Source organism: Trichosurus vulpecula, chromosome 1 (genome assembly GCF_011100635.1).
Source record: "Trichosurus vulpecula isolate mTriVul1 chromosome 1, mTriVul1.pri, whole genome shotgun sequence".
Lineage (NCBI taxonomy): Eukaryota > Metazoa > Chordata > Mammalia > Diprotodontia > Phalangeridae > Trichosurus > Trichosurus vulpecula.
In genome coordinates, this window is record NC_050573.1 from 225172006 (window position 1) to 225196440 (window position 24435).

The 24435-nt window shown below is 35.7% G+C and overlaps 1 protein-coding gene across 1 annotated transcript in view; it reads left to right on the forward strand.

Moving 5' to 3' along the window:
- The window catches only part of PTPN2 (protein tyrosine phosphatase non-receptor type 2), a 92358-nt gene that overhangs the window by 39610 nt on the left and 28313 nt on the right, over window positions 1-24435 (forward strand). The window contains 5 exon segments of the mRNA XM_036735962.1: window positions 1208-1308; window positions 8608-8632; window positions 8635-8676; window positions 8679-8704; window positions 10599-10736. Of these exon segments, the coding sequence (XP_036591857.1) occupies window positions 1208-1308; window positions 8608-8632; window positions 8635-8676; window positions 8679-8704; window positions 10599-10736 (332 nt within the window).

Consider the following 24435-nt stretch of genomic DNA (forward strand, 5'->3'; position numbering starts at 1 on the left):
AGCTTAAAAATATTTTTTAAACTGCAATATAGATTTGAGGGCAGCAAATTGTAAACTAGATTGTAAAATTATTGTATAGATGGTTTTCTATAGAATTAAGCACCAAACCTCCATTCATTTTCGCATTCCCGATTTAATTATACATATCTGAAAATATACTTTTAGGATTGCAGGTCAACAACTCTGTTCTTTGTACAGATATCAACAGTCTGTTTTTAAATTATCTTGAAGTGAAGACGTATATGGAATAATGAATGTGTGTCTTTTAGAAGCTGGTCTTCTTAAAGTTGTCCCTCTTAAATCTTTCTCCCTTTTGTACTTATAAATTATATGAAGTATTATAAATTATATGAAGTATTTTTTTTTGCCCAGTCTATATCTAAATCATCCTAAACTTGTAATTAGTGAAATTTGATTTTAAGGAATATAAAAGGAACAGCAGTTTATACCTAAATTGTAAAACGTATTCATTTAAAAAATATTTTGTTTTTAATATCCCTAAACATCCCCTTGTTTTCCTCTTCTTGTCCTCCTCCAAACCATCTCCTGTAACAAATAATTTAAAAAAATGTGGGTGAGGAAGGAGCAAATCAAAACCAATCAGTGCAAAAAAACCTAATAATATATGAAATGTTTATATCCACGGATCCCCCCACCTCTGCAGAGGAGTGAAGGGAACTGCCTTCACTTCTCTTATTTAAGGCCATATTTGTACTGAACTATATTTTACAAATTATGAAACTTCTTTTTAAGCCTGGTGAACCAAAAGTAGGAATAATCTACATTCTACCTTTGGGGATTTCTTTATGAGCAGTTATTAAAGCATTTCAAAACAAAAATACATCTTAAGTATGCCATAAGTAAGGACAGTGAAATATGCTTCTACAAATTTAGTCCTAATCCTTTTGTAGCTTTTTTTCCTAAGCAAACCAGTCACCACTTAAGCAAAGAATTCATTGCCCTGAAGTAAGCATTTTGTTTTCAACAAGGAAAGTATTTTATTTTATTGTATTGTAGGATTTCTCATTTAAGTCATCATTAATGATTTACACAGCAAAAAATACTGACTTGATTCTTGTTACCTTTCTAATTATTAAATAATTAACAAGATAATTTCATGATGTTTAATAAAAGCTATAACTGTTTCTGAGAAAATATAAAATGTTCTGGAGTAATTTATGGTTTGTCATTTTGTTTTTATTTTTAGATGATCATAGTCGTGTTAAACTGCAAAATACTGAAAATGATTATATCAATGCCAGCTTTGTTGCCATAGAAGAGGCACAAAGAAATTACATCTTAACACAGGCAAGTGATATGATGCTGAGTAGTTTCATAAAAATGGAATTTTATAGGTTCTGAGTTCCCTCTCTCTCTAGGAAAAAGTGTTGTACTTTGAATTTAAATACAATCAATTCCATTAAATAAAAGTAGATTGTGTTATATTTTATCTCAATAAAATCTTGCTTTGTGGCTTGCCAAGCATGTATTCTACTAATAATTACTTGCTCAGTTGATAATTTCCATGCCTGTTTGTTATTGTTTTCATATTGTCTGAAGTACAACAAGGAAGTCCTTTGAAATTCTTGTTCCAAGGAAGGGTTGAAAAGAGAGTACAGTAATACTTTGGTTCATGTTCTGTATTACTCAGAGAAAAGGAACTTCTTGTCCCTTGCAAAAATTGAGTTGCTAGGAAGAATTGAAGTGAAAGGGGCAGGTAGAAGGGGAAATTGGTTGGTGCCTTGCATTATTTTTTGTAAAGTGAATTTTCTGTGTATCTGTCATGCCCATTCACATACAAATGCACTTTCATTTTAAGCCCAGTATAAATTGCATTGCATTACACATCTCAGTTATTCTTTGTTAGAAGAAATGTGGGGAATTAAACTTATAGTACTTTTTGTTATTTAAATGGTTAGCTGTATATCTGGGATAAGAAATCCAAAGTACTGATATTTAGAATATAAATAATTCTTCTCAAGTTGTCAGTATGTTGGATTAAAATTGCTGTAGTTTTAGAAATTGGTCATCATTTTGTAGGAAAACTTATTTTCTTGTTCTGTATTTCTGCTCACCTTCCTTTCTTCTTAATAACCTAAATTAAAGTTTTTAGATTACTGAATGTTGACAGTACATAGGTAGGTGATGTAACGGATCAAGTGCTGGGTTTGGATTCCGAAAGATTTGAGTTCAAATATGGTCCCAAGCACTTATTTGTTGGGTGAACCTGGCCAGGTCTTTAACGTTCAGCTTCAATTTCCTAATCTTCACAATGAAGATAATTGCACCTATCTATATCATTGTGTGTGGTGAGGACAAAATGAGTTAGCATATAAAGAACTTTTCAAACCTTTGAGTGCTATATAAATGCTAGTTATTGTTATTATTTATGTTTAGTGTTTTTTATATGGTCATCTGTTTGCTATAAAGATCGTCTTTGTAGCAACTTAGAAACGGATTCATATACTTAAGGCAAATTGCAGCAGAAAAGTTACTAAAACATTAATTATTCACTTCAAACAGCTAGTAATACGATTTATAAATTTGTGTCATGGGTAGGATAGATTTGTTTGTGAATTAAAATTTAATTTGACAATTTGAGCTTTTATCATTATTTTTAAAGAACATGTTGTAAGTTTTAAAGCTATGATTCTTATATTATCTAGTAGAACAACCATACTATTATCTCAAGTCAGACTCTTCAAAACTGTATACATTATGAAAGTGTTGGAAATAATGACATTGGTTATGTTAGTGACCTTTATTTGTAAATATATTTCTACTCAAAGCTACTATTAATCACACACTATCTATCTATCGGGACATATGTATGTATGACTTGAAATAAAAGTATGGTGTTTATATAAGAAATTATTTTAATAATTTTTATATAGATGAAAAGATTGAAGTTGAACGTACCAAAAATATTTTGAAACAAATTTGTTCCTTCCTTTGTGTACTTCCTTTGAGTTCTCTCACTATTACTTCCACCCATTGCTCCTGGTTATGCCCTCTGTGGCTACATAGAACAAGTATAATCCTTCCTCCTCGTGACATTCTTCAGATACTTGATGGCATCTTTCAGCCCCTAAACCTCCAGTCTTCTTTTCACCAGACTAAACATGACTAGAGACCCTTCACCATCCTGGTTGTTGTCCCTTGGACACTCTCTAGCCTATCAATCCTCTTAGACTATGGTGTCCAGAATAATGGGATTGTAAATCTGCCTTCCTGTAAGCTTTGCCCTTTGGGGGGAGGGGGGATTTCTTTTACTTAAAAAATATTTATTACTGATCTTTATTTCCAAATCCCCCCCCACACACACATAAACACTAAGTAATTTCTTGTAATGAAAAATATGAGAAAAAGCAATTCAGCAAAACCAACCAACATATCAAATGAGTTTGAGAGTATATGTAACATTTCACATCCATAGTCCCCTCCTCTACAAAGAAGGAAAGGAAGTGCAGTTTTTTCCAACACTTTTCCAGACTATAGCGTAGTCGTTTTAATTACATGTGGTTCATTTTCTCATTTTGTTCTTTCCATTTGCATTGCTGTAATTATGTATGTGTGTCTGTCTGTCTTTCCCCTGCCCTCCCTAGGACATCAATGTCATATAATAAAGAGCTCTGAATTTGGAGTATTCAATTTCTGACTTCACAACTCGCCACCTATGTGAATCTGGGCAAATCAGTTGATTTCTTTGGGCCTCATTTTCCAAACAACATAAACTTGGCAGTCCTTTTCAGCTCTAGATGTCCTGAGTATTTTGTCTTTTGAAAGAGGACCCCAAGTGCAGGACGGTGCTGAAAACAAAGATATAAACCACTAATGATGAAATTTCAAGGAGGGACATGGAGTCCAGCTTTGCCTTTCTCACCAACCTGAGGTCACATTAACTTTTTTGACTGCCACATCACACTGCTGACTCATTGAGCTTGCATTCTGCTAAATGCTCCAGTTTCTTTCAGTTCAACTGCTCTGCCTTCATGCCTCCTCTGTTTTATACATGGAAGTTGCTTTTTTGTACCCAGGTGCAAGACTTGATGTTTTTCACTATTGAATTTCATCTTACTAGATTTAGCTCAGTGCTTTAGCCTGTCAGATCTTTTTGGATCCTGACTCCATCTTCCATTATATTAGCTATCCCTCCCAGCTTTGTATCATCTGCAGATATGATCACCATACTACCACTATGCCTTTATCCATCCACATCATTGATGAAAATGTTAAACAACACAGGGCCATCTATGTTCACATCCCTAGAGTACTACATACTGGAGACTTCCTGCTATGCTGACATTGGACCATTAACAACTACTCTTTCAAGATGGTGATTCCACTAGTTCTGAAACTTATTCTCAGTGTCTAAAACAGCTTTGCTAGAATCTGGGTAAACTATTCACAGCATTTTTCCTATTTTAATAATCCTTACCAAAAAATGATTACAAGTTCTTTCTAAATTTTTTTTAAATTTAATAAGTACCAAATAAAATGATCATTTATACATACAAAGTAAGAATCAAGAAAGTTGTACATGAAACTTAATAAATGCGTCTTGCTTTTCCTTTTAATGGTATAATTAATTCAGCACATAACTTTCAAAGCTGTCTATGTTGACTTCTGGCCTTCCATGTTCTATGATTTTAAACTTTTCTTTTTATATTTTTTTGTAAACAACTGTATCGCTGCCTTCTTCCCCTTACCCCATGGTGGGAGTGGGGGGAGTGGGGTAGAAAAAACTTGTGGAGCAAATTTATAGAGTTAAGCAAAACAAATTCTCTGGAGCTCTGTCTGAAAATGTCAGGATGAATAGAATGCTTCATCATCCCATGACCTGTTCTTGATGAAGCCATACTAGCTTTTGTAAATCACAATTTCCATCTAGATAATTTACAACCATTAAAAAAATCTATTCTAAAATTTTCTTAGGAATCAATCATAGATTCACTAACCTCTGGTTTGTAGAATTTATTCCCTTCCCTTTTTGAAAATAAAGACTTTTGTCCAGTCTTGCTGTTCCTCCCATTCTCCATGGTTTTCTAACATTGACAGTGGCTTATCAATCACAACTACAAATTTTCAGCACCCAAAGATGTGGTTTAAATGTACCAGGTGACTTGAGTTCATCAAGAACAGTTAGGTAATCTCTTTGTCATTTTGCCATTTTGGTATCTACTACTGCTAGTTATTTTTTTTCCTACCATTCCAAAGTAAAGGCCTTTTATCTTTTGCAGAGAAAATAGAAACAAATCAAAGATGTCATTAGCCTATCCACTACAAGCAAAGATCCTCTCTCTTCTTGGATCTTCCTTTTTCTCTTCACATGACTAAAATCCCACCCTTTTTGTTTTTCCTTAGCTTTCCTCACCAGCCACAGATAATGCCGAGTGTTTCTGACAACACTATTTTTGCAGGATTGTGCCATATTCTTAGAGTCACCTTAATGGCTTTACTTTCATTCTCTATACATTTCTTTTTAAAATCTAAGTTTTTTGGTGAGTTTCCCATGCATCCACATATGTGTTTTCAGATAAATCACACTTTTCCTCTTCATTAAAGTTGTTTCCTTTTGTGTCTTCAGAATTTTGTTCTTGAGCATCTTCCATCCATTCTGGGTTGAACTCTGCCAAAGCATTTTTAGTCCATGGGATCTTACCTTTCTTTCTTCTGAACCTTTTTTAAATCTGTTTCTACAAATCTAAGTTACATGTCAGACTATGCTCTAGATTTTATTACCTCTGTCTGAAACTCTAGAATGGAGTGGTTACTTTCCTTTCAAAGATGTCTTCATTTCCTCCCAGCAACACAAGTTCCTCGCTGTTAGTGAGATCTGTGTAGAATATCCTCCTTTTGATAGTGTCACTTAGGCTGTTCAAGAAGTTATTCTTTGGGGCAGTTACGTGGTGCAGTGAGTAAAAGCACCGACCCTGGAGTCAGGAGGACCTGAGTTCAATTTGGCCTCAGACACTTGACACACTTACTAGCTGTGGGACATTGGGCAAGTCACTTAACCCCAATTGCTCCTGCCTTCCCCTCCAAAAAACAAAGTTATTTGGCTCTACTTTTGGATGAGGAAGCTGCAGAAGATGTCTGAATAATTGAGGTCCCTCATCACTACTATGACATGCCTCTGTGCCAGACTCTGTTACCCACTCTCACTATTGCCTTTTTTCTCTTAAGACTTCTGTAGTATATTCCCATGACAGAATAACTTCTGTTTCTCCTTCTTTTGACCTTTACCCAAATGCTCTCCATCTTGTTTTCTTCTCACTCAGGTTCCTGGACTTCTTCATGTGCATATACCGTCTTACTATACTGTACTGTCCTCCCTATTTCTTTTACCTATGCTATTTCTTTTAATAAGATAGATCCATGATATAGTCATAGTTTATTTGTACGATTAGCAGAAAATCTGAAGCACACCAGATTTTTACACAGGTATTGACTGAAAGTTTTAAGTAGGCTATAAACCTGTGTCCAGAATAAATGTGTTGTAGTGTCATCTTATGTAGATTTCCGTTCAGTGTGTAAATAATAGTTGCGGAAAGCTTAGATTAAAAATCTGATGGTAAAATTTAAAGAAATTGTCGGGGCAGCTAGGTGGCACAGTGAGTAGAGCACCGGCCCTGGAGTCAGGAGGACCTAAGTTCAAATGTGGCCTGAGACACTTGACACACTTACTAGCTGTGTGACCTTGGGCAAGTCACTTAACCCCAATTTCCCTGCCTTCCCCCCTCAAAAAAAAAAAGAAAAAGAAATTGTCTAGTTTTTTCAGGACTTGCACTAAAGTAGGGGTGTCTTGACATGTTCTTTTTAATATTTGATAACTATATTCAGCATAATGGATTTCCATTTTAATCATATATTTTATTTTGTGCATTTAAAAATATTTTCTGAAAAAAGGGTCCGTAGTTTAACTAGACTGTCAAGGAGTCCCATGATGCAAATAAGATTAAAAACCCCTACACTAGAATCAGAAGACTTTGAGGCTTGGAATATAGGACCATTAGAGAGCATTAAATTCCACATCCATATTTTATAGAAGATTGTGGCATAAGGAGATTATGATTTATCAAAAATGTCACAGCTAGTTTGTTGGTAAAGATCTGGTACTAGTAGAACCCAGGGTTTTTTCCCCATCCGGTTTCCACTATAGCACAATCCCTATAGTTGAAAGCATCTGTAGTTACAGTTAAGTCTCACTTATTTAGAATTTTTGGCTTTTGCCCATTTACATTGTCATCAAGGTAGAAGAGAACAGGAGCATAAGGAGTTACTATGTGATTCCTACCTCAACTCTTCTTCCCCAGTTTGAATAAATTAATGTTTAGGAAAGTCAAATCAGAGCATGTATAAGAACCTGCTATGTGCCAGGCCCTGTCCTAAATGCTGAGTATACAAAGAAATGCAAAAATAGGTCATACCCCTCAAGGAGCTCACCGTTTAACGCAGGAGACCACGTCCTACAAACAACCTTGTATGAGCAAGATATATCCAGATCATTTGGAGTTAATCTCAGACAGAAGACATTGACATTAAGGAGGAATGGCGAAAGCTTCTTGCAGAGGGGATTCTGTCTGACAATTGAAGGAAGCCAGGGAAACAAAGGAGGGAGGGAATGCCAGGCTTGGAAGAGACAGTGGTGAAAAAGTCTGGAGATGGAGATTTTATGGGGGTCAGAGCCAGTACATTGTAGAATTTGTGGAGGAAGAGTAAGCTGTAAGAAGACAGAAGGGAGGAGGGGGCAGATTACAAAAGAACTTTAAAAGCCAAACAGGATTTTATATTTGATCCTGGAGACATTAGGGAGCCATTGGAGTTTATTGCCCTGGGGAGTGACATGACCAGATCTTCATCTGAAGAAAATCACTTTGACAACTGAATGGAAGATGGATAGAGGGAGAGATTCAAAGCCAAGGAGACCAACCAGCTATCTGTTGCAGTAGTCCACCTGTAAGATAATAAGGCCTCACGCTGGGGCAAGGGTGGGGGGTGGGGTGGGAGGGGTGTCACAGTATAAGAGAAGAGAAAGGGACATATGTGAGATGTTCTGAAGTTTCTTTCACACTGTCAGCTGAATTAAATCCAAACATACTCTTTGGATTGTAATTGACTTATCACTTTATCTTCTGTTTGAAGGTTTTCCCTGTGTTCATTTTAAAAGTTTTACTATTAATGTGTTTCAGTCATTGGAACATGCTTTCTCACACCCCAATTGCCCTGCCTTCCCCACTCCCCAAAAAAAAACCAGTTATTCTGCTCCACTTTTGGCTGAGGAAGCTCCAGAAGATGGCTGAATACTTGAAAAAAAGTTTAAAAGTTTCTGAAAGTTTCTATCAGCTAGTTTCTGTTATGTGTTACAGATAAATGTTTTTATTATAAAACTGAGAAGCATAGAGGTATAATCTCTAGTTGTTCTGAATATCATTTGTCTTTCAATCCAAGTAGATTAATGTCTGAATTTGTTATTATCTGTATAATCATGTCTTTCTTTTTATACCAGTAATATACTTTCAGTAATTAAGCTGAGCATGTTTCAAAACTTATTGTACTTGTCTCACTGCCTCACTTTTTATACAGTTTCTTTTTGTGTTTTCACAGGGTCCACTTCCTAATACTTGTTGTCATTTTGGCTAATGGTATGGCAGCAAAAGTCCAAAGCAGTTGTTATGCTAACCGAATTGTGGAGAAAGACTCGGTAAGTATATTCACAGCTTAGTATAGCTTAATTGTAAGTGCTTTCCCAAGTTGATTTTGATGGATCTGCTTGAGGATAGTGGTTAGGATCTTTCCAACAGGAAGAACTAATATATCCTTTTCTTTTGACACTCTAAATTCTTAAGTAACAAATGCAGGTCATTAATTAACCTCATAGGTTTAAATATAATACACTAAGTAAATAATTAGCAGTGATACATACTTAGCTTATAGCTTTAGAGGTCTTAAAATCCCTAGGCTGGATCATAGTCCTTTGTTGTCTAAGTGTTGGGAAATCTCTGATTTATTTACAAAAAATGACTGCTGCATCTATATAAATTATTAATTGCTCTTGGCTGATGGCTTTAAAAAGTTAGGCTTTAGATAAGCAACAAATGGCTAAATTAAATTTAGAAATATAATCTATTCACTACTATCAAATACATACTCAGAGCTAATATAAAAAACCACTTTTCTATGTTCTTGGGTATGGGATATAATATGTAATTTGTCTCTTTGTTGTCAATCCACTTGGCATCATTTTTGGACAGTCTGAAATGTATTTCAAAGACTTTTGGGCTTTGCTATTTTTTAGTATAAGGTAATAAAGGACAATGTCCATTTGTTGAACTTGATGAAATTTACATAGATTCAAGGCTTTTGTTAAAAAACTTAAATTTTAAATAGCATTAACAGTTTAGTTATTGAGGTTATGATTAGAAAACATTGCATTGAACAAAACATAAAAGAAAACAAGTTACTGAATCATGATGAAAGGCTTTTCAACATAACTGTCAATGGATAGAAATAAGTTAACACACTTTTCAGCATTTTATTACATTGGACTATGAGCTTATAGGACTTTCTTTGGGTATTATTATACCCCAAGCCACCTGACTTTAAGAACCAATAGTAGCACTATCCTAAGGTTCCAGTTTATGTAAGTGTTATTACCTTATAAAAGAAGATTTTCTTAGTCCAGAAAGTGTAATGTGATGTTGCCTACTTTCCAGAGCAAAAGTTAGAGCAAGGGGTTTTCTTCTTTGGAAAATGCCACAAAACATTTGTTCTTGAAGCTTTAGGTAAGAAATAGAGCTCTTCTGGCAGTATTTAGCCATGTTTCTAATCTAGAAGGCTGACATTATTCATTAAAAAATTAGTAAAATAACCAAATTGTTGTTTCTCAGGACTTATGGAAATAAAAACATTTTGATTGCCAAGTCAGAAACTTAAGTGAAGTCATATATTTGCCGAAATCTTTGGTCTGTTTGCATGAAAATAAATAGTTGTATTTTTAGGGCCTTTGTGTTCTGTATTGTCGTACTACAGTTGCTGTTATCTCACTTTCTTACATCTCCTTTATGCTTGTTGCAGTTAAAGACACACTTATAATTCAAAAATGCCATTTAAGCCAGACCAAGCATAGATTTTTAAAAATTCTAAAAGATTTCTCATGAGTATAAAAATCCATAAGGGTTACAGAATATATTCAGGAACAAGTTTTTAGACCTGTATATAGGTATTTTAAAAATAAAACCTTTTCAGTCCACTATTGTATGTACCTTCCCCTCCTAGAATCTGTTAGATTTATAAACGTAAAATAAAAACCTATATGATAGTAAAAATGTCAGCCATGCTTTCATGGATCACAAATACAATTTAACTATTTATCAATATGTGAGGGTCCTCATTAGAAAGAATTTCATTACCTTCAAAAGCAGTATATTTTAATAGCAATAGTACTTTTTCAGCCTGCAGTTTTCAAGTGACTCCTTAAATGTGGTAGTAACATTGATTTCGTTTGGATCCATGTTTTGAAAAGAGGTTCTTTTCTTTGTATTGGAATATATGTCTTCAAGCTCTTAAATGTTTGTTTTTTATATTTTTCACCTTAGGTAAAATGTGCACAATATTGGCCAACCAAAGAAGAGCAAGTGATGATGTTTGAAGAGACAGGATTCTGTGTGAGGCTAGTGTCAGAAGATGTCAAATCATATTATACAGTTCATCTACTAAAATTAGAAAACACTCATGTAAGACTCTTCACCCCTCCCCCATAATATTTTCATTATATCATTGTAAATTTTTATTGCAGTATTTTTGAATTATAATTGGATGTCATCTTATACCATGTGTTGCAATCCATTTTGCTTTTTGCATTTGTTCCTATGTATAGTATATCCAGATTGCACAGAAATACAAGCTAATCTTTGAGAGTGTTAAGTGGATTTTTTATGAGCTGAAAGTTTTCAAATTTGAGGTATTTTTGGCAATAATAGTAACACACTACTCAGAAATGTAACAGAACATATTCATTTATAAATACAGGTATACTCCACTATATAATTCTTCATCATACTTACACATTAACTATGATGGAATTATAAAAATAGTGAGATTATTCAGCATATATTTGGGCAAGACCATAATAATGAAATTCCTACCAAAATACATAAAATTTGTTTCCATGTTGCTTCACTATTGTGAATATTTAGTGCATTGAGTATTTGCTTTTTATAATTGGCCAAAAATAGGTACTCCAAATAAAAGAAAATCAGTCAACAATCATTTATTAAGCACTTCCTATGTGTCAGGCACTGTGCTAACTACTGAAGAGACAAAAAATAGAGTCTCACATTCGAATGGGGGAGAAAACATGCAAATAACTATGTATGTATAATGCATATATATGTAGGATAAATGGGAAAACTAAGAGGGAATCCACTAGGCAGGGATATTGGGGGAGGTTTGGGGAGATGGATGGACTCAGAAAGGCCTCCTGTAGAAGATGAAATTTGAAAGCATGTGTTTTAAATTTTACCCTTATTTCCCAAATATGGAAATGTAATATTTCTGTTGTTCCACTCATCCGCCCATCTCTGTATACAAATTTCAACTGCATATCCAATTGAGAATTGTTCTCAGAAGCTTTAATAGTTATATATACGCCACATTTGATGCATACATAATTGATCTCCACCTAAATTCCTGAAGCCCTGAGATATGGTGCCTAGCTTTATACACCCATAATACCAGTGCTTTCCATACTTCAGCATTTTGGTCCCTTGGATCTCCCAGTAGCTTAATGGTCTGGGGGCTCCATTAATGGCCTTATGACCCCCAAAGTTGAAATATTTGAGGTTTTTAATTCTTGTTCATTATTTCAGAATTATAGGTAATTACATAAACTAGCATTTATTTCCTAGGCACTGTTCACACATCTTAATTATAGTTCTTCTGTGTCCATAAGTCATTTCTAAGAGTAGCATTGAATTGGATAGTACAGTATTGTTGCCAGAAATACATTTTACAATTTTCTAATGCATCTTTGTAGGTTCTTTCATTATTGTTGTTGTTTCATGCTTAATTTTAATTTATTACAACTGTACATCAGACTTTTATTCTTACATCTTCCTAATGGTTTCTTCTTTATATTTGCCCTTCTCCTTTCCAACTTGTCTCTTTTTGGCTTTATGCTCAAGAACCTTTTTGCAGTCTTTGTCCAGGTTTAGCCTGGTAATTACTACCTTACTAGGGTGAATGTTCACATAGGCAGTTGTGCCATTAGCTTTTCTCACTGAACACGCTCACTGTAGATGATGTATTTCTTTCTGTAAACCTGGACTATCTTGCCAATTTGCTGATCTTCGTAGTGTCCACAAACCACCTGGATCTCATCATCCTTCCAGGTGGGCATGGAGCAGACATTGTATTTCTGTCTCAGCTCCTTGGGAAGCGAGGAGGACGTGATCTTCCAGTGAATGTGGGAGGGCACGTTGAAGTGTCTCTTGTGGTTCTTGCTTGGGTTGGAGGTCACACAGGGTTGAATTTCATTTTGGCTAACCAAGGAGGGGAGGGAGGAGAAGGAAGGTAAATCACAACTCATGTCTATGGCTCTTTAAGGCTTATGGTGCTTGCCTTCCACCCACCCTGAAAGTAGTACAGGTATTCCTCTCTCTCTTTTACAAAAGAGGAAACTGAGGCTCAGAGGATAAGGAGCTGACTACAAGGCAAGGTTGCTTTGGAGCCTTCTAGGCCAGATCTTTTTTCCTGTTCACCAAACAGTGCCGTGGGCAGAGTAGGCAGCTCCAGAAGGAGGAGACAAAGGGAAAACACAGACACACTGGTTGTTTTGTGTTACGTCTCACTTATCTGCTAGCTAGAGTAATGTTTTTTGGATTGTTAGTTTAGCAGGAGGTAGTTGTAAATGTGTTGCTTTATTTTTCTGAACCTTGTTTTTAATTTCTAAAAGAATAAAATAATTAAACTGTCTATGCCTCATTTAGTTGAACACAAGTGAAAATTGTATAGTGGTTATAGTAGTTATTTGTTATTCTGAATTCACACCTTATATATGTGCCGATGACCACAAATAACTTCTATACTAGTTCTATACTACACTATACCGTACTGTACTGTGCTGTGCCAGGCCATACTGTACCATACCACTATACTAGTTTTACTTACATTACTAATATCCAAGAAATCTTATTGGTTTTTATGGCAGTGAATCATAGAGGTTATATGTGTAATCAGTATATTTATTGTATTTCAACATCTTAGTTCTTTTTGTACAGGTCAACTTCAGAGCAGAATGTTTTTCTTTAGACTTTCTCATTTTCAGTTGTCCTTTTTCCCCCTTGTTTTTCATAATCCTGTTGGCTAGCTTTAATATATTAAGTTCCAGGAATTCCATTTTAATAATGACAGCATTGTAATTTCCCGGGCTAGTTGACTTATTGAAAAGAGGGAGGGTTACTAATTTGTATGACATTTCAGATTTTGATCCAGAAATGTTCTGGCTGTTCCACTCCCCAACAATGCCTTTTACTCCTTACCTGTTCTTCTACGCATCCTTCAGTGCCTAGCTTAGCTCTCACTTTACTACCAGCACATATTGACATCTGTAATTTTTTAGTCCCACTGTACTTTCTGATAATTTGGCATTTATCACATACCTTCTTCCAGTTTCATGTGTCTTAGCTCTATGCTTTATCTATGCTATGTCTACTGCAGTAGTCACTTTATGAAATGAACAGTAGGTGTTTAGTAAGTACTTGTTGGTTAAAATGGAATGTGAAAGAGCTTTTGGTACAAGCACAGTCAAGCATTTTTTAAGTGTAGCCTTGAAGATAATTCACAGAAAGTATGAATTAAAATAATGTCAGCAGATCCTAGGACCTGTTCAATTCACTTCAGCAAACAATTTTTAAGTACCTATTTTGCTCAAGATACTTGGGGATACAAAGCCAAAAAAGTAAAGAATAGCTTTAAGTAGCTTCTATTCAGCTGGGCTAATTTGAGAAGGTGGCACCAGAGCTGAGACCTGAAGGAAGAAGGCATTTCAGACAGAAGGGGCAGGGCAGCCTCACCTTTGCTAATCTCCACTATCCAAGGCAAGGCCTTTGTCTTTATCCTTTTTAATCACATTTCACACATCCTGCCTTTTATCATAGTTATTTATATGTAACTCATTCCCCCACTAGAAAATATAAGCTAAAAAGAAAAAGAAAAAAGAAAATATAAGCTCCTAGAGAGTAATGTCACTCTTTATGTCCTTCACAGTTCAAAACTCACTGCTTTGCCCTTTATGGGATCTGAATAAATGCTGATGGACTTTTAAGTTCCTATGTTGGTATATTATTCTTTACTTGAAAATTTGAACATGAGAGTCAAATGGATATCTATTTGAAGTATTTTAACTTGTATCAAAATTAGAAAATCACAAATGTTCCTCTTATTATTACTACCCCTCAATTCAGTATTCATTCTCTACTTCAAAAATGTAAGATGATCTTTTTTGGAATTTTGCCTTAATAAAACTTTATTTAATTGGAATGTTAAGATGGCAATGTTAGGGTATATTGAATTTTCTGGTAAACTGGAGTTACTGAGATTGGTATAGTCATCATGTTGTGATAGAGAAAAGTGCCAGACTTCAAGTTAGCCAAGGCCTACCCGGGGATCAAAAGACATAAAATATGTAAAATACTTATTAAACCTTGAAGTTCTATATAAATGGTAGTTGTCATCAATTAATTCTATATTATAATACAGATGATAATTACCAGAAGTAGGGCTAAACTTAAACCATAATCCTTATTTTGGGGTTAGTAACACATAAACCATTCTCTTTCCTCCTGCCCCAATAAATCCCTTAAATGAATTGTTTTCTTGTCATTAGCCTTCTCTTATTTAAGTAAAGACAAGTAGGTGGCACAGTGGATAGAATGCCCAAACTTGGAGTCAGGAAGAGCAAATTCTGCCTTAAACACTTAATGATTGAGTGACCCTGGGCAAGTCACTAAATCTCTCCAGCCCATTTTCCTCATCTGTAAAATGGGAATAATCAGCGGATCAAATGAGACAACCTATATAAAGTACTAAAAAAACTGTAAAATACTATGTAAATGCTAGTTGTTACCATTATTATTCCAACTAATTGAAGGTTTGCTATGCTTCTTAAATATGTGTACTTGTAGAAACACTAATTATATTTTAGAAACACTGTATGCTTATTTCTTTTTTTTTCCTTTCAGAGGCCCGGAATATAAAAGTAATTTGTGTTTACATTCTGCTTTTTTTTTTAAATAATCTGTCAATAAGCCAGAAGTTTTGATTTGGGCAAGTAATTGCCTTGCTTAGAAATAAGTCAAAACAGGGTTCCCATTCTTAGTATTTCCTTTAATAATTGAGTAGATCTGTGACCTGAATAATGTGGGTATGCTGTCTTAAGAGTTCAAGATTGCACCCTTATTTACCTTCTCATCCATGTGAGTCTTGTTCTTCTGTCCATAAATTATTCCTGGAGGATCCTACCTAGTGACCTGCAGACTTTTGTCTAGGTCTTAACATTTTGGGGGTACCAGCGCAGCCCTGACTGCTGGTTTGTTGTCCCATCTTTTCATTACATGAGCTGCCCAGTTCCTATGCTGCTCCTTCCATTTCCTGGGTGTTATCTCTTATACCTGTTCTTGCACATAAGCCATTATTGGCCTATCTCTGACCAATGTATGTGTCCATTGGCCTCAAGTAAAGCTGAACTTTCCATCAGCAGAGATATGGTGTTACATTACTCACAGAATTGACCATTACCTTTGTGACATTGGGCATTCACCTAACATCTTTGTTTCATTTTCTTCATCTTTAAAATGAGACTGAACTAAGTGGTATCTAGACCCTATCTAGTTCTGAATCTGTAATCCTAGAATATTGCTGATAAAAAATGGGTTTATTATCATAGCAGTTTGGGGTCTTTGAAAGTATGGTGCATTTTCTCCAGTGCAGTCCTGTTCACTTATGGGCCCAGTTTGTCTCTCTGCAGTACCTGTCCTCTATGTTTTTGTTATTTCATTATAAAAATTGTATTTGACTCCTTGGAACAAAAGAGCAAAGTCTCTTTTCCAATAAGTCGTCTTCACTATAATGTTAAGATTAAAAAAAAATCATACAAGATTTCTTAAAAGATCCAACTACAGAGAGACTCAGTTCAACTATCCTTTGACAATTGTCAAACGATATAAAACAACAACATGTATATTCAACAGAAGTGTACATTGTCAAATGAAAGACAGAGTTCCTATAGATGGTGGAGGTCCTCCAGGTGATTCTGTTTACAGATTTCATGGTGATTGTGCTTCCTCTAAAGACCCACAGATAAGGTTTTTCTGGCAGTAGGGAAGCTGTGGGCAGGATGTTACAAGGCTGGTAAATACTGACTAGTTAAAGTATAGAATACTTGGAAGGGAGTGTTGTAAGTTAAATCTAAAATGGTAATGTGGTTTTCAGTAGAATGATGAGAACAGAAGCCAAGTTACAAGGATTTAGGGTGTTGGGGAAGTAAAGTAGTGATATTAAGTAAAGACTTTTTCAAGAAGTTATTGTTGAGGAGAAGAGAAGGGATTGGGGTGGTAGCTCAGAGTGATATAACAGTTGAAGTAGAATTTTATGTTTTAGGAAATGGAAGATATGAACATATTTGTAGGGAAGGAGCCAGTGAGGTAGAGATTGAAGGTCTAAGGAGAAACAAATAATTGGCAGAGCAGTTACTGGAAGAGATAGAAATAGATGAATAGCGTACAGAAATGGAGTTTTACTTGAGCCTTAGAAGGAAGATTGTTTTTTTTTCCTTCACAGGCAGGAAGAAAAGGAAGAGATTCTTCCTCTAGAGATAGCAGAATAATTTTTTTTATTAATAAATTTCTTTATTTATTTTTAGTTTTACCACGCACGGTTCTACATAGTTTTTGAGTTCCAGTTTTTCTCCCCTCCCTTCCCCCTCCCCCCCAAGACGGCATGAAGTCTCATATAACTGTCATGTATAACTTCACATTGAAATAATTTATGCACTAGTCAAGTCGTGGAGAAGAATTTGATCAATAGAATGAATCATGAGAAAGAAGAAACAGAACCAAAAAAAAAAAACCAAAAAAAAACCCCAAAAACAAAAACAAAAGAGAAGCAGAAAAGGCGAGCATGTAGTGTGCCTCAGTCTGTATTCAAACTTCGCAGTTCTTTGTCTCGATGAAGATAGCATTCTCCATCGTGAGTCCCCTGGAGTTGTCCTTGCCCCTTAGGTTGCTGAGAAAAGCACAGTTTGTCAGGGTTGGTCCTCATGGAATCCATATATCTGTGGCTGTGCACAACGTTCTCCTGGCTCTGCTCCGCTCACTCAGCATTATGTCGTGTAGGTGTTTCCAGGTTGTTATGAAGTCTGCATCATCCCCATTTCTTATGGCACAATAGTATTCCATTACCTTCATGTACCACAGTTTGTTCAGCCATTCCCCAATTATGGGACATCCTTTGATTTCCAATTCTTGGCTACCACAAAGAGAGCCGCTATAAATATTCTTGTACATATGGGTCCTTTTCCCACTTGCGTGATTCTTGGGATACAACCCTTAGAAGTGGTATTGCTGGGTCAAAGGGTATGAACATTTCTATAGCCTTTGGGCGTAGTTCCCAAACCGCCCTCCAAAATGGCTGGATCAGCTCGCAACTCCACCAGCAATGCAACAATGTTCCAATTTCCCCACATCCTTTTCCAGCATTTATCATTCTCCTGATATGTTATTTTAGCCAATCTGACAGGAGAGATGTGGTATCTAAGAGTTGTTTTGATTTGCATTTCTCTAATCAGTAGCGATCCAGAGCATTTTCCATATGCCTGTAGATAGCTTTAATTTCTTCCTCTGAAAACTGCCTGTTCATATCCTTTGACCATTCTCAATTGGGGAATGGCTTGTATTCCTATATATTTGGCTCAGCTCCCTGTATATTTTAGAGATGAGGCCTTTATCAGAGATACTAGTTGCGAAGATTTTCTCCCAATTTTCTAGCAGAATAATTTTTGAAGTTAATAGGAGGAAAATTGAAGGACCTCATAAACATGAAAACTTCCAGGTTATTTCATTTATTGAGAGAAAGCATGATAAGGGTTAGGTGGTTTCAGCTGGGTTTTTTTGTTGCTGTAGAGCATCATTAAGAACTGTTCTTAAAGCTCTGAAGTGAGATCATACGGCTTTATTGTATTGAATGATGACCATGAAACGACAAGTCAGAAATTCTGCCTACTAATTCTGTGTGAATTAATTTGTTATGTAACTAGGATTCACGTATTTTATTTTCCTTATAGATAAAATGTGCATTGCGGTGTCAGTATAGGAGCAACATAAAGATTAGTTCTTTATGGGAGTGGGGGAGGGTAGTTCTGAGAAGTTTGTATTTTGTTGGCCAAAATAATAAAATATTAGAACTTGTAAAATCTGATATCTAAACTTTTAAAATCTGGTACTGAGAGAAGGCCGTCATCTAGAGATGACTCATTTTATGAATCCCAGGACCACAGGTTCTGTTTTATGCTTTTAAAGACTTGAGCCTTAAAAATGTATAATGTATGGTATGTAATGTATAATGAATGGTGTCATTCTTTCCCATCCCTACTCCCTGGATTTTCCGAAACAATTTGAAATAGTATACAGTGATGACCATATATAGATCTAAAATTAGTCATATAATGCTATCTTAGATTAGTTTAAGAAGTACACTGAACCATTCAATACCAAAGTTGTTTTCATATTAAAAGTGTTGGTTCCTTTTTATTTTTATTAATTTATTAATTTTCTGATCTGCATTTTTTTCTTTCCTCTTTACCCCTTCCCCAGTAGAGAAAGCAAAAAATGTACAAACATATATAGTCAAGGAAAACAGTCCCTCATTTGCCATTTGACCCAAAAGGCGTCTTAGTCTGTACTCTGTATCTATCCGTTCTCTATCAGGAGGTGGGTAGTGTATTTCGTTTGCATCCTCTGAAATTTTAGTTTATTATTATAGTAATCAGAGGTCTTAGGGCTTTCAAAGTCATTTGTCTTCACAGTATTGCTGCTAATTGTTTAAATTGTTCTTCTGGCTCTCACTTCACTCTGCATCAGTTCTTACAAGTCTTCCCATGTTTCTCTAAAGCATATCTTCATTATTTCTTACAGTACCAGAATTCCATCATATATATGCACCTTAACTTACTCATCCATTTCCCTACTGATGAGTACTCCCTTAATTTCCAATTCTTTGCCACCACAAAAAAATAGCTGCAATAAATATTTTTCTACATAATAGGTCCTTTTCCTCTTTCTTTGTTCTCTTGGAGTAGAGACCTAATAATGGTACTTCTGGGTCAAAGGATATATGTAGATTAATAGCCTTGGTTTCTAACCACAGAATTATGGGCTCCCTTTAAAAAAATAAGAAAGAAAAACAGTTTTCTGCTGGGAAGATTTCAGGAATAAAGATCTTAGTTAAAACAAAAATCATTTATGTTTCTCAGAGGTAATATAGCACAGATCAAAGAATTCTGAACTTAGAGTCAAAAGATTTTTAGATCATATCTGTCTTCACTACTAATTGTGTGACCTTGGGTAAGTATTTAACCTCTGATCCTCAATGTCCTTGGTAAATTAGGAATTATACTTGAACTTACTTTTCTCTCAGAACTCTAAGAGGTAAATGTTTTAAATCGTTTTTTTAAAATTTATTATCTGTTTAAACACTTTTCTTTTTAATTTTTAGTTCCAAATTCTCTTCCTGTCAAACAGAAGCAAGCCAAATCATAATAATTATACATGTGAAATCATGCAGAAAATTTCCATATTAGCATATCACATACAAAAAACAAAAAATTAAAGTGAGAAAATAATACTTAATTTGTACTATGAGTTCATCACCTCTCTCTCTCTGCAGGTGGTTAGCAATTTTTTTTGTGATAAGTCCTTTGGAATTATCTTAGATCATTGTGATCAGAATAGCAAAGTCTTTCACAGTTGATTATCATTAAAACATTGCTGTTTCTGTGCTCAGTGATCTCCCAGTTCTTCTCTCTTAACTTTGTATCAGTTTATATAGGTCTTCTCGTGTTTTTTCTGAAACCACCCCCTTGTCACTTCTTATGGTACAATAGTACTCCGTCACAATCATATGCCACGATTTATTCAACCATTCCCCAATTGATGAGCATCCCCTCAATTTCCAATTCTTTGCCACACAAAAAGAGTCATAAATGTTTTTGTACATATATGTCCTTTCCCTTTTTCTCTTATCTCTTTGGGGTATAGACCCAGTAGTGGTATTGCTGTGTCAAAAGGTACGCACATTTTTATAGTCCTTTGGTTCTCCAGAATTCCAGATTGTTCCAAATTGTTCTCCAGAATTATTGGATCATTTCACAACTCTACCAACAATTTATTAGTGTACCTATTTTCCCTCATCCGCTGCAACATTTTGTTCTCATAGGTGTGAGGTGCTGTCTCAGAGTTGTTTTAATTTACATTTCTCTAGTCAGTAGTAATGTAGGTTTCATGACTACAGATAGCTTTGATTTCTTATTCTGAAGACTGCTTGTTCATGTCCTTTGACCTTTTGTTGTTTTTTATCTTTCATTCTCAGAAAGGACCATGACATCAGAAAGGTGATGCCATGACTTGTAGGTGAATTGGATTTAAGTGAGGCAAGGTATGCAAAGTCACCAGCCTCACTCTCTCCCCCAGAGCCATCTGGGTCCAGTAGCAAAATATAGATCAAGATGACTGGATATGGCCCCCTTTGATCATTAACAATTGGTGAATGGCTCTTATTTTATAAATTTGATTCAGTTCCCATGTATTTGAGGAATGAAGCCTTTATCAGAGAAATTTGCTATAAAAATTTTTGATATTGTCTATGGTTCCTTTTATCAAAATGTGGTTTCCCTATGTATCTCTTTTAATTGTCTATTTTTCCTGTTGCTTTGTCTGAGATCATAATTTCTACTCCTGCTTTTTTTTTTAACTTTAGTTGAAACAATAGATTCCCCTCTAGAACTTTGTCTTAAGAGAGTGTGTGTGTGTGTGTGTGGTGTGTGTGTGTGTGTGTGTTTCAAGTATGTCCTCCTGCAAACAAAATATGATTGGTTTTGGTTTCTGGTTTCTAATCCATTCTGCTACCCACTATCATTTCTTTTTTTTTATTTTAATTTATTTAATATATTTAGTTTTCAGCATTGATTTTCACAAGAGTTTGAATTACAAATTTTCTCCCCATTTTCTGCCCTCCCACCGACTCCAAGATGGTATATATTCTGGTTGCCCCATTCCCCAGTCAGCCCTCCCTTCTGTCACCCCACTCCTCTCCCATCCCCTTTTCCCTTCCTTTCTTGTAGGGCAAGATAAATTCTATGGCCCACTGCCTATGTATCTTATTTCCTAGTTGCATGCAAAACTTTTTGTTTTTTTTGTTTTTGAACATCTGTTTTTTAAAACTTGACCTGGGAGTTTTTCATTTTGGGATCTCTTTAAGTGGCGATCAGTGGATTATGTCATTCTCATTTCTTTTCCCAAATTTTCCTCTGCCACTCTTATCTCTTTAACTCTTCTGGAAATTCTTGTTGGCTTGGTTCAATTAGAACTTTCTCTGAGGCTTTGCTTGTAGCTGTTTTCATATTCTTGGCTCTCAATTTATGCCTGGTAGCTCACTTACGTTCTTTTTTTGTTGTGTTGTTTCCCTCATTTTTTCCAGCCTCTTTCTTCACTGTGAACTTAGTGTTAAAGTTGGGCTCTGCTCATATGAGGATGGGGAGGCACTGTGCCATGCTTCAGGCTCTTTTGTGCTATTGTTTTCAGAAGTTTGTGTAGGAATCTGCAAATTTGTGGTACTTCCTAGGGGTGTTATCCATGGTAAGGTGTGGTCACTGCTCTCCTGGTCTGAGCTCTGGTTTTTACCAACAGGGCCTCTTCTCCCCTGTACCCACAAGCGCCAGCTCTCCTTTTAGCTCTGGAACTATGACTAGGGCCCCTGCTCCTTGTGACTGACCAGAAACACTTCCCTCCACCCTGGAATTGTGAACTAGAACCAGTATAGGAATAGAGTTCTCAGTGCCAACTGCACCCAGGGCCAACAAAGATCACCTGTAATATCTTTTTGACCAGTTGTCTGACCCCAGTTACTATCCTAGGCTGAGAGCTTCTGAAGCTGCTGCTGCTGCCACTGTCTCAGTCACCTCCGAGGCTCATCACTAGTATACTGCCACATTCCAAGCCAGCTTCCACCCAAGTGTCTCAGAACCCTAATGCCAAATTATTAAGTTGTCTTAGACTGGAAAAATGTCTTAGATGGAAGTTTTTTGTTGACTCTGCTGCTCCAGAATTTGATTTGATTTATTTTAAAGTTGTTTGGAGAGGAATGTTGCGAGAATAAAGCTGAGTTGTCGCCTATACCCCACCATCTCAGCTCTGCCTTGCACAACATGTTTTTAATCTTAAAAGACTAGAAGTATAAGCTATTATGATTATTTCCTTTATTCCTTCTCATTACCTGCTAACATTTATTGAGTACCTACTGTATGCAGGCTATATTTTGGGCTTCAAATTGATTCGAGACAACATCCCTGTGTTCAGAGGGCTTATCCTATATGTACATAAATAAGAAAAGATAATACAATATTGCATTGTTAAGTAATATATAGTAATGCTAAAGCATTTCAGAGAAAAGAGTAGTCACTAAGGGTAAGCATAGTCAGGTAAATCCTTGGGCATCAAGTATTTGAATTGGGCAGGAGCTTATTCCATATAGAGAAATTTGCTTGAGCAAGGGCATAGAACTGGAATGTTCAGAAAACAGTGACTGAAACAAATGGATTTTTGGAAGGTAGCATGGCATGGTAGATTAAGTACTAGACTTGAGTCAGGAAGACGTGAGTTTGAATTTCTGCCTGAGTAACCCTGGGGAAGTTGTTTAACTTCCCTCATTCCAAGTTTCCTTGTCTTAAAATGGGAATAGAAAGTTGTCAGTATTAAATGAGACATTATATAGAGAACACTTTACATAGTAATGAGTTCTACATTATTATTCCTGTAGTGGGAAGTGAAGTTAGAGAGAGAATACCTTGAATGCCATTCTAAAGAGTTTGAACTTTATTCTGTGAATATGGGAAAAGCATTGAAGGTTATTTTGATTTGTTTTTGATAGGGAGAGGGGTGATATTTTTAGGCAGTAGTGTATAGAATGAATTGGAGGCATGAGAAAGTAGGCGCATAGAGAATCTACTGAGAAGCCTTTTATTATATTCTCACTTTTGGCAACAGTTTATTCTAAGGGTTATGAAGATGGCTGAAGCAGGCATTGTGGAGCGCTTAGAGCTTGATTAGACATTTCAAGATGCCAAGGTCATCTATTGCATCACAGGCCATTGCCAGTCATTTTGACTTTCGTCCTGACACTGGATTTCAGTGACTCTGGAAGAGAGAGTGAGACTGACAACTTTGCACAACTCTGTCTCAGTTAAATCCAGTTCACTCACAAGTTAAGACATCACCCCATGATATCATCGGTTGTCTTTGAAAATGAAGGCCAAACAACAATATTATAGTCTAAGCTTGATTTTAAGTCTTGATAGAAATAATGAAGGCCCAAAATGGATCTGGTTTTGAGGGGAAACTATGAGCTAATCAGTCATCAAACATTTATTAAGCACCTACAATGTGACAGGCATTGTGCTAGGTGCTAGATATGCAAAGAGAAGTAAACAAAAAAACATACCTGTTCTCAAATAGTTCACAGTCTATGTTGACTTATATTGTACCTTTGCATTGTATTTCCATCACCTCCTCTTGCAAATATCAGTGAAAATATCAGGAAAGAAAGGGTGAAATTTATTCAAGTAAATATTTCTTTTAAATAATCATAACAAACATATGGCTTTTATTACCTAGTGAACTCTCTTTTAGCTCCAGGCTATATCATTCTGTGAGCTTTGTTTTTAGCATATTATTTCAATAGGATAGGGATAAATCAATCAAAATTAAATTTCTTGGTTGGGGGTGGGGGACAAAACTTCAGTTTTTCCCCCAGGGGGAGAAATGACTGTTTTCAGAAAACTGTTAGTGAGGTGGACCAGATTATATAAACAAACACGAGGGTTTCTGGGAACTGTCTTTGTATGTCTATGATAGCCTGACCTGAATTTGAAAAAAGTCAAGAAACAGTGGTTGTGAGCCAAAATTATTCAGACAGAGAAAATAAAACAGCCACCCAAGACAAGAGGAACAGAAGGTTGCAAGCCAGGATGTGATGCAATTGCAGGGCACATAAACAATTCGTGAAATATTGGGCCATAGGAGAAGATGCTACAAACTAATAAATTTCAGACTGGACCTAGGAGACCACCCTGTGACTTTTGAAGACCTGTAGAAAATGAGCCTACCT